The sequence below is a fragment of the Meles meles genome, chromosome 18, assembly GCF_922984935.1.
Source record: "Meles meles chromosome 18, mMelMel3.1 paternal haplotype, whole genome shotgun sequence".
NCBI lineage: Eukaryota > Metazoa > Chordata > Mammalia > Carnivora > Mustelidae > Meles > Meles meles.
In genome coordinates, this window is record NC_060083.1 from 21852200 (window position 1) to 21862797 (window position 10598).

Sequence of the window (10598 nt, forward strand, 5' to 3'; positions counted from 1 at the left end):
TGTTCATACCCTTTACAAAATGCCAGTTTCCTTTCTTTGCAGAAGTTCTAAAGAGACATTATTTAGAAAAATGAAAGCTGATCATTGGTTGCATGCTAAGGATTTGATTTACTTTTGTTCAAAGACTTCTCTGAGGTAAAACACTTTAGAGGACCCCATGTTGGTGCACACAGAACGTACAAACACAGAGCATGGATTTTGATGTTGTCCCAACCTGCATTCTGGAATTTTAGGAAATATCAGAATCCACAGACAAAAAAAAACTAACAGGAAAACCAGATTCCAGCTGCTGATGGCAGCTGAGAGGGACCCAGTTTCTGACATCTGCCACCTGACGGAAATGACTTAATAGTCAGATGATAAACTCAAAACCCAGATTCACCCACTGCTAACACCTGTGTGTTCACAATTGGCCATGCTCAGCCAGAAACAGAAATAGATTTGTCCAAGAACCAGCTCTAGTATGCAAAAAGCCAAGGAGCTCAGTCCCTCACATGAGACCGGCCAGGGTCACTGAGGACTCCCAAGGGGCCTGGTCCCAGGTACAATGTACTGTCTAGCCAGCTTGTTTCCTTTGGTTCTGACAATAGACCTTTATCCCAGTGAAACCTCCAGGAACAGCTGGATCCATTTAGAAAAAAAAAGAAGCAGCTTACTTGCTAAGAGTACCAGCGAGTCAAGCTTCAGAAGGGCTGGATCACCAGATATACCATAGGACAGGTAGTGAAAGAAATAAAACCAAGGTTGTCAAGTTTACATTCGTCTGTTCATGGGGTATAAACAGCAGCTTTCTTTTGTGATTATCATATCCTGAAAAGTCATGACATGCCTTTTAACATCAGCATCGCAAAAAATTAGAGATAGAAGTGTTTTTAGGGAAACCAGGTTTATGGGAAATATTTAACATTTTGTTACTTGGGGGACCAGAACCAGTCAGGATGATCCATTTATTTTTGGTTTGAGTACCAAATGGTTTCCTTTGTTTTTAATTGTGTTGTGTGTGAAGTGGGGCAGAGTGTCCATTTTTGTTCTACTCTGTACTGAATCCATCCTTAAATTCTTTAAAATGTACATGTATGTCCACTAAGCTAAAAAGAGGAGCAGGGTTGCTTTTTTTTTTTTTTTTTTTAATGGAGAAATGAACCTACTACATGAAGTATTCTGATCTGAAGTGCTAGAAAACCACAGGCCACTGACAGTCAGACGGTGCTGGCTGTCAAAACATGGCATTCAGACCCGATCTGCCGCCTGACCCCAGTAGTTCCCCATAGGCTTTGGCCCTAAGTTCAGTTGGTATTCTAAGAGAATAAAAGTTTCAAGCAACTTTGTAAAATTGCCACTGTGATCACATCTCTACCAAATGCTGAAACACATTTAGAAAATATAACTGTTATTTAAAATGTAAACTTATCCCCTCCAAAGCTTTGCATATTTAAATGTCATGGTATTCGTCATTTTTGACCGTGCATATATCTGTTTCAAGGTAGGAACTCTTCGGGATCTTAGCAGAGTCACTTCTGAATGCTTTCTGGTGGTGTCTGGTGGTTGGTTGTCCTACGTTAGATACTCACTCTGCTGCTGCATTAACGTGCCTCTGTGTTCAGACATGCCTCTTTATACAAGACACACTATAAATTAGGGATAAGCTGTGAGAAGCAGTCACTGTGTCTTAATGAAAGATCCTGTGTGGACAGTCATGTTTATCTGTAGTGTTGATGTGCTGGTCTCTAAATTTGATTTCAGTCCAAAAGAATATCCGCTAAGGATGCCTTAGCCCACCCCTACCTAGATGAAGGCCGACTACGCTATCACACGTGTATGTGTAAATGTTGCTTTTCCACCTCTACTGGAAGAGTTTATACCAGTGACTTTGAGCCCATCACCAATCCCAAGTTTGATGACACTTTTGAGAAGAACCTCAGTTCTGTTCGACAGGTTAAAGGTGAGTATCTTTTTTGGCCTCCGGCCAGGCAGGATAAATAATAACATTTTCCATTATGTGGCTGTGGAAAACTGAGGAACCAAAGTTCCTCCATATGTTTATTTTACAACCTTGCATATAGCTGTTTATCCAGGGCATATATGCCAAGAAAGCTATGTGTGTTATAGAAACAGATTTAATATTGCATCCAGTGAAGGGTCAGGCAGAGGAGCTTTTCAGACGGACTTATTTAGTGAGTGTGAGACTCAAAGCAGATAATATGTATTCACTCAGTGTAATTCCATTGAATGAAACACGTTGGACTTGTCTATATAACATGCAAATTTTAGGAAGGATAAACATCCACTGAGGGAATCATTCCTTGAACGATCACAAGAGAGGAGAATTTCCAATAGTCTACTCATAAAATTCCCTGACACGATCTCCTGTTGGGGTGGAGATGGAGGTTAATGACACCCAAAATTCTGAATGATATTAGACATTTTAGGGCATTTTAGAAGATAGTAGTCCCCGAGGTAAACAGCCCAAAACTATGTACCTAAACAACTGTGGGGTTTTTTTTAAGTGATTTTCAAAAGAGCAATAATCACCATCAACGTAGAAAATCGATTCATAAGGCCAGCTCCGTGGAATCACTCTCAAATTTGTAGACCATTTTATAGCTCCCTTGGATGGAGTTTTGAATCCATATAAATGCCATTTGGTCAGGGGGGTGGGGAAGTTGCCTGTGTTTAGCAGCCACTGTCATTTTGGTTTCAGGAAAGTTCCACTGGATCCTGCCTTATACATGATCTGTGTGCTTGACCTCATAAAACCAATAGGAAGTGCTGTTTACAGATGCTGGCCAGTTAGCTGAGAGTCCAGTGCTCACAGGCATGCAGATTGGCATGGATTGTATGATGTTTGTTTTCTCCACAGAAATTATTCACCAGTTCATTTTGGAACAGCAGAAAGGAAACAGAGTGCCTCTCTGCATCAACCCGCAGTCTGCTGCTTTTAAGAGCTTTATTAGGTAACTATATGTATGTAATTCTTACTTTCTCGTTACTAAAAGGATGTCATTGTGATTTGATTATTCAGCATATTTCTCTTTTTATTTAGATAATACAGGCAAAAAGAAGGTTTCTTTTACGAGTTTTGGCTTTAGTCAAAAGCAAGTAAAAAATGTGAGCATTGGTTTCTACACTGATGCCCCTTCATGGTGGTTGATTGGGTGGTGGGGGGGTTGCTTTGGCAGTTTTGTTCACAGATGACCGCTCTGCTCCCTGCTCGTGCACATGCATAGGGATCCTCCTGCAGCAGCGGCATGGTGGCCACTGCCCTCGAAATAGACGTGGTCATCCTGGTTCCCACTACCGTCCCCACCACCTTAATAATAATGCAAGCAAGATGATTTTATAGGTCGAGTGCTGGTGTGTTCTATCTAGAGTTTTGTTTAAAGAGCTTTATAGCTGCTTTAGAACCTGACAAGTCTCATTCACTTTGTCTCCCACCCTGTCCTTTCCTTCTCAGTGTCTTTTTCCCTATTCCTTGCATCAATTAAGGTACAGCCAGAAGAAAGAAAGCACACCAGTAATGTGAACAGGGAAAATTTAATAGTGAGAAGCATTAACTAGGAAAAGATGGTTAACTTCTAAAAGGTGCATAAGAAGATTCTGGAGGGCCCCGAAGTAGCAAATGCAGAAGGCAGGTACTCCCTCTAGACTAAGGAAGATATTAAGAATTTAGAGAAGGACCCTCCACCCAAGGCTAATAAAATTTGGACCTCTTTGTAGAGGATATGACTGCCACAAGAACACACAGAGCTTGAGGGTGGTGAAGAAACTTAGCAAAAGGTGTGGGCAGAACTGGTCCTTCAGAGAGGCCTGCTGGGTTGCAGAGAAACTTGCCAGAAAACTTGGGTAGGACAAAACTGGGCCTTCCACGTCAAAAAACCACTCCAGAACCAGGAAGGGAAGCTGCTTCCTGATGCTGTGGCCTTGCAGTGTCCTTCCAGCATAAGCCGGGTGGCAAAGGATAACTGTGAGTAGGGTCTGGCTCCAGTATCACAAAGCAGGACAGAGAAGGGTGGATTTAGATCTGAGAGGCCGCATTCTTTTTTTTTTTTTTTTTTTTTTTAAGATTTTATTTATTTATTTGACAGAGAGGGATCACAAGTAGACAGAGAGGCAGGCAGAGAGAGAGGGGAAAGCAGGCTCCCTGCCGAGCAGAGAGCCTGATGCGGGACTCGATCCCAGGACCCTGAGATCATGACCTGAGCCGTAGGCAGTGGCTTAACCCACTGAGCCACCCAGGCGCCCCGAGAGGCTGCATTCTTCCTCCTTTCTTCTCCACTTGCCTTTCTGCCTTTCCCTTCCCCTCTTCTTCTTGCTTCCTGCCTTGACATGGTGTTGAAGTTGATTAAAGTTATTAAATCAGGGTCAAGAATTTTTGTTTAGAATTTTTTTAATCAGAGTGACTTTCATTTCTTCCATGTATTTTTCTGTGGAAAGAAGGAATTAGGTTGCATTTTTACCTTTCTGTGATTTAAAATTACTTTATTATTTTCCCCTAAGAGTTAGTGACCCAGTCAGTCATGTGTTTTAATACCTTTCAGGTACAAGTTATTCATTATCCTGGGCCCCTGGGAAGCAAAATGGTTATACACACACCCTCAAATTTATAATCTAGTTAGCAAAATTAGACAGATACATGAAATAACGGAAAACTGATCCGTGGATAACAAATGCTAAATGATTATCCATTACTGTTGAATTCATACTTCATAAAAGAGTGCCTGTAAGGCTCATTCACATAGGTTCCCATTTAAAGTCACTGTATTTTGAGAGGCTGCTTTTAAATGGATAATTCTGCTTCCCTTGAGGTTATTTTCTTGGTTGATTATAGACATTACTATAATACCTACCACCTACTTCATATTACAAAGTAGGCACGGTAGAAGGCACTTTACCTACATTATCTCATGTATTCATCACTGTCCTATGAGATAGATGGCAGGCATCATCCCTTTCCAAAAGAGGATTATGCTCGGCCTCCCACCGCGAGTAAATGACTTGTCATCTTTAAGCCCATCACTGTTGCCTCACTTATCAATACAGATTCTTGAATGAACAATTTGGAACAAATGTAGCTTTAGAGAAGTTAAACAAATAAAAATCCAGAAATGGACTTTATAATTTTTTTAAAGGGAGAGAGGAAAACACACAGCATTGACTCATCCTCTTGCCCTTTGTGGTGTCACACCTGGTTTCACTGTGTCTCCATTTTTTTCCAGTTCCACTGTCGCCCAGCCGTCTGAGATGCCCCCATCTCCTCTGGTGTGGGAGTGACGGTGGAAGATAATGTACTACTGAAGATGTAATGTAGCTTTCCACTGGAGTCTGGGATTTGCAATTCTGGAGGTTAATCATGCTTGTACTGTAATTTTACTAATGAAGTTTTAAATTAACAACCACTACTTGTATGATATGAATAATATTTAGAAATGTTACTAGACTTTTAATCTTGTAAAGTGGTTGTGCTTTTAGAAGAAAAATATTTTACCCAGAGTTGCACATGTTTTATGAATTTAGTGCAGCTGTTATGGCTCACCTCAGAACAAAAGAGAATTGAACCAAATTTGGGATTTGGGGGTTTTGTGTTTTTGTTTTGTTTTGTTTTTCTTTTTTTAAAATGAAGTGAGATTGTTCACACACACACACACAGAGGACAGTCGTACATTTTGATATTTGAGCCATTCCTGAAAATTTGGGGTTTTCTAAAACAAAAGAATCTAGAAACCTTGCCTGTGACCAATCATGGAGCCACATGAGCTGATCGTGGCTGCACCTGGGGGGGTGGGGGGTGGGGCATGCCACCTAATGATCAAGCCCTATAATTAGCTTCTCATTAGAGCCGTGACGGTGATGTGTGCTGTCTAAAATCCAATGTTGTGGGTAGAGAGAATGAGTTTGTGACTAGGAGAGACTAAACTTCTGTTTTCCTTACCCAGTATAAATATATATATATATATTTAATCTATTTTTATTAGAAGTTTTTCTGCTCTTTCTTACATAAAAGAACCCCCCAAGCATGCATCTTTCATGTGTGTAAATAATTCATTTCTGGGCTAATTTCAAAAGAATCCCAACATTGCTGTATAGAGAGAGAACTAGCTTGCACATTTTAGGTCTGTGAAATTTTGTGAGACTTTTCCTGCACTGGACAGTTAAAAAATAAATAAATAAAGACAACAAATTTTTAAAAATTTTAAAGCCACAAAAAAAGGCGCATAGGGAATTATGTCAAATGTGTTTGTGTCCTTAGGCAAAGCTGTGGGAGTCTTGAAATGTCACAGTAGTAAATAACTTATTACTTTTTGACAAATTTTTTTTTTTCTGTTGGAACACTGAATTCTTCTGTGCATATGTATATATGAATACAAATTGAAGGCCTCTACCTCCTGGAGTTATACAACTTGGCTTGTTTACCTCCACATGCTGATGATGACTATTTTTTTTTTTTAAGTTCAATGTGGAGACTTGAAACTTGAATGTCCCTTCCAACTTTTATATTAAAAATAAAAAGACAAGAAAATTGAAGATCGTTTTTCACCTGTACAAGGAATACTAATGGATCGTCTTAAAATTGGTCTAGGAAAAAACCTTGGTGTGTGTTATGGACAATTAACTGTTAAAGTTATTGTAAGTTATCTGTATTTAGCAGAGTATTTTCATCTTGAGTGATCTGAGCTGAATTTGAAGACTATTAATAAGTTATGTTTGGAAGTTTTAACTTCAATGAAGTAATTATTTGCTGTGAAAGAAACAAACATTGAATTACTAAACAAAGATGGTGCAATATCTTTGTTTTTTTTTTATGAGGCTCCTGAGAATCAACCCAACTGAAGCATTTCAATTCACTTGAATGAGAAACGTGTTTAGTATCAAAAGAGCCCAAGAAGACACTGGTGTGAAAGGTACAATCTCAGAGGTTGGTCAATTACCGTGGCACACTTACTGGTCACTTTGTACAATGTAGATTTGAAGTACAGTGGTGAAAACATTAAATGTGACATTTGAAAAAGATGTGTCATCCGTTTTCTTTTAATTCTTTTGTTTTCTCTTCAGTATAGCTTTTATTCCTGATTTTCCAGTTTTAAGACATTTCTTATTTTTCCTATTTTTATTTTGATCTTTGAGGAAATTACAGTTTTTAAAATTCTTCCCAGAAACTTTACATTGCCAGAAATATATCAAAAACTTAGCTATGCAATATTAAAGATATTTTGAGTCATATATAATTTGAAAGTCTTTCTAGACCTTAGAGTCTAATCCATTGGTTTTCAAGCCTTTTTTTTTTCTTTTTTGAGCAAAGAGCCCTATTCTCATGTGAGATCAAATTTCAATACACTGGAGTCGAAAACATTAAATAAACAAACTGGATGAAACAGGTGGCTGGGGGCTTGACCTCACCTTCTCTTCCTTTCTGCCTCCTGCCCGTGGCAGCCCAACAGTAGTTCTAGCAAAGGAAGAAGTCCTAGCTGGAGCGCCTGGGTGGCTCCATCAGTTGAGCTTCTGCCTTCTGCTCAGGTCATGATCCTGGGGTCCTGAGATTGAGCCCTGCATCAGGCTCCCTGATTAGCAGAGAGCATGCGTCTCCCTTCCCCCCGGTGCTCCCCCCTCTTGTGCTCTCTTGTTCTCTCTGTCAAATAAATAAATAAAATATTTTTTAAAGGGTTGGGGGGAAGAAGTCCCAGCTGGGTGGTGGTTTAATTGACCTGATACCAGACTCCCTAACTTCAGAATACCTTCCCTGTGGCAGATAAGGCAACATGACTCTTGAGTTTGTAGATGGCATGTATTTCCCCCTATCTTTCCTTGATTTAGCAAAATGAATGGATTTTTTTTTCCTGACATGGAGGGAATTGACTGTTCTAACTCATATAAATTAATACACATAAGTTTGTTCATCCAATAAACTTTTGAATACCCATTGAGTGTAAGAATTAACAAGGACACCTTGTTAATATCAATAGTACTTGAATAAGAAAACTAGCTTTTATCACAAGAGGACATTATGAATTGCACATATAACAGTTTGAAACAAATTCTTCACAGATAGATAGTTTGACCTATTCCCACTGGAACCTGCTAGGCTAACCAAGGGATGTGTGCCCCACTTTTTTATTTATAATTGTTGATAATTGCGGGGCCCCTGCGTGGCTCAGTTGTTGGGCGTCTGCCTTCCGCTCAGGTCATGATTCCAGGATCCTGGGATTGAGCCCCGCATCGGGCTCCATGCTTAGCAGGAAGCCTGCTTCTCTCCCGCTCCCCCTGCTTGTGTTCCCTCTCTCTGTGTCTCTCTCTGCCAAATAAATACATAAAATATTTTTTTAAATAAATAAATAAAATTGTTGATAATTGCAAAAATGGGGAATTTCTACAGCCAGTGAGTCAGTATGGACAGATAAGTTAGGGCTCTAATCAGCTAGAGTTTGTTTGCCATTTAGGTATGAGACCCAGAAGATGGAAGTAATTTCTTATGATAGTTCATAAGGTTTGGAATTTTTATTCTGTTTTTCTTCTATGGTATATCATTTAAAATACTATTATATTAAAGATTTTTTTTTTATTTACTTATTTGACAGACAGAGATCACAAGTAGGCAGAGAGGCAGGCAGAGAGAGAGGGAAGCAGGCTTGCTGCTGAGCAGAGAGCCCAATGCGGGACTCGATCCCAGGACCCTGAGATCATGACCTGAGCCGAAGGCAGCGGCTTTAACCACTGAGCCACCCAGGCGCCCCTAAAATACTATTATATTAAAACAAAAATATATTCAAGAATAGAATACGACATTTGCATGAATTTTGAAGTAAAGGCCACATTGGGGGGAGCTGTTTCCTGCTGTGCTCTAAGGAGCATCAAAAGGGCATGGGTAGTAAATGAGCACTTTGAGTCTTCTCTCCACCTCTCCTTCCTTAAATGGTCTTTCCTTGGCTTCCATAACACCACTCTGTTTTTCTCCCTTCTTGGGGCCCACAATCTGTACAGGCTTCTTCCTCTGCTTAATCCTCATAATGTTAGGTTCCCTAGACTAGGGATCATTCCTGAATCCTGGCTTCTTTTAATGCTCTGAAGCCACAGGTTCTTGACAGTTGGCTACTCTCCTCTTGTGACTTCATCTGCCCTCAATGAGCATAATAGAATGAACCCAAATCTCTTACCTATATGTCCAGATTTTTTTGTTAGGTGCCTATCAGAAATCTCCACTTGGTTACCTTATAGGCATCTCAGACATGTCAAAAACTGAAATTAATAATGGTTCCCACGCAACGTTATTACTAAATCCTTTTCACTTTTCCACAGTGGTTCTTTTTTCCCTCCTTCCTAGACGAGGGCCAACCTTAGCATATCATGAGAAATTGTAGAAGAGAAAGGAATTGTATGTTTGTGGGCAAGAGGGACAGAGTTGGGAGCTAGCCCAGGCCCCCTCTTCACATTAGGTTAGGATCTGTGCCAGGGTGGTACTCTTGGCACCACAGCGCCAGGTTTTCCTTTTCTGGCAGGAGAGGTGAAAGAAAATGGCTCAGGTTACACTGTTCATCTGCTCCCTTCCCCTCAGTCCTGGTCCAGGGTTTCATATCCACCCTGTTACTTAAGCCAGAAATCAGAGTCCCCTCACTCCCATCTTCACAACAGAATTCATGCACATTCTTCATTCCATTCTTCAATATTCATTTATCTTGGGGCACCTGGGTGGCTCAATGGGTTAGACCTCAGGTCATGATCTCAGGGTCCTGGGATCAAGCCCTGAGTCAGGCTCCCTGGTTGGCGGGGAGCCTGCTTCTCCCTCTCTCTCTGCCTGCCTCTCTGCCTACTTGTGATCTCTCTCTCTCTCTGTCAAATAAATAAAATCTTTAAAAAATTCATTTATCTTAATGTTCTAAATTACATGCCATAAAAAAATATAAAACATGCCCAGCTGATGAGTTAGATGCTGTTGAATCTTGTTTTCCATTTTGGAAATCAAGGCTGAATTGAAGAGACTGCTATTACTTGCCAAACTTAACATCCAGTTTCTCCTCTCTCAAGATGAAAATATTTTGAGAATCAAACCCATAAATGGTGACATTTGTCCTACACTTTCATATGTGTCAGGTGTACAACTCTATAGTTCAACATCTGTATATACTACAAAGTGATCACCAACAAAAGTGAAGTCACTGTCCATCAGTATACAGTTGCCCCACTTCACCTGTTTGGCCCACCCCAAACTCCTTCTCTAACCATTAGTCTGTTCTCTGTATCTATGAGGTTTTGTTTTGTCTATTGTTGTTTTTAAACTCAGTGAGTGAAATTATAGGCATTTGTCTGCATCTGACTTATTTTGCTTAATGTAATACATTCAAGGTCCATTCATGTCACAAATTGCAAGTTTTTCTTTTTTATGGCTGAGTAGTATTCCATTATATAAATATACTACATCTTCCTTAACCATCTCTTGACAGGTGTTTCTATATTTTTTTTTAAGATTTTATTTGTTTATTTTTCAGAGAGAGAGAGCACAAGTAGGGAGAACAGCAGGCAGAGGGAGAAGCAGGCTCCCCACTGAGCAAGGAGACCAACATGGGACTCAGTCCCAGGACCTAGGAATCCTGGCCTGAGCCAAAGGAAGC

The 10598-nt window shown here is 40.1% G+C and overlaps 1 protein-coding gene across 1 annotated transcript in view; it reads left to right on the forward strand.

Moving 5' to 3' along the window:
• NLK (nemo like kinase) overlaps nucleotides 1-7002 on the forward strand; it is a 168524-nt gene extending 161522 nt beyond the window's left edge. Inside the window, exons 9-11 of the mRNA XM_045985973.1 lie at nucleotides 1744-1942; nucleotides 2861-2954; nucleotides 5217-7002. Of these exons, the coding sequence (XP_045841929.1) occupies nucleotides 1744-1942; nucleotides 2861-2954; nucleotides 5217-5271 (348 nt within the window). The 3' untranslated portion in view covers nucleotides 5272-7002. The remainder of the gene's footprint in view (nucleotides 1-1743; nucleotides 1943-2860; nucleotides 2955-5216) is intronic.
• The last annotated feature ends 3596 nt before the right edge of the window (nucleotides 7003-10598 follow it).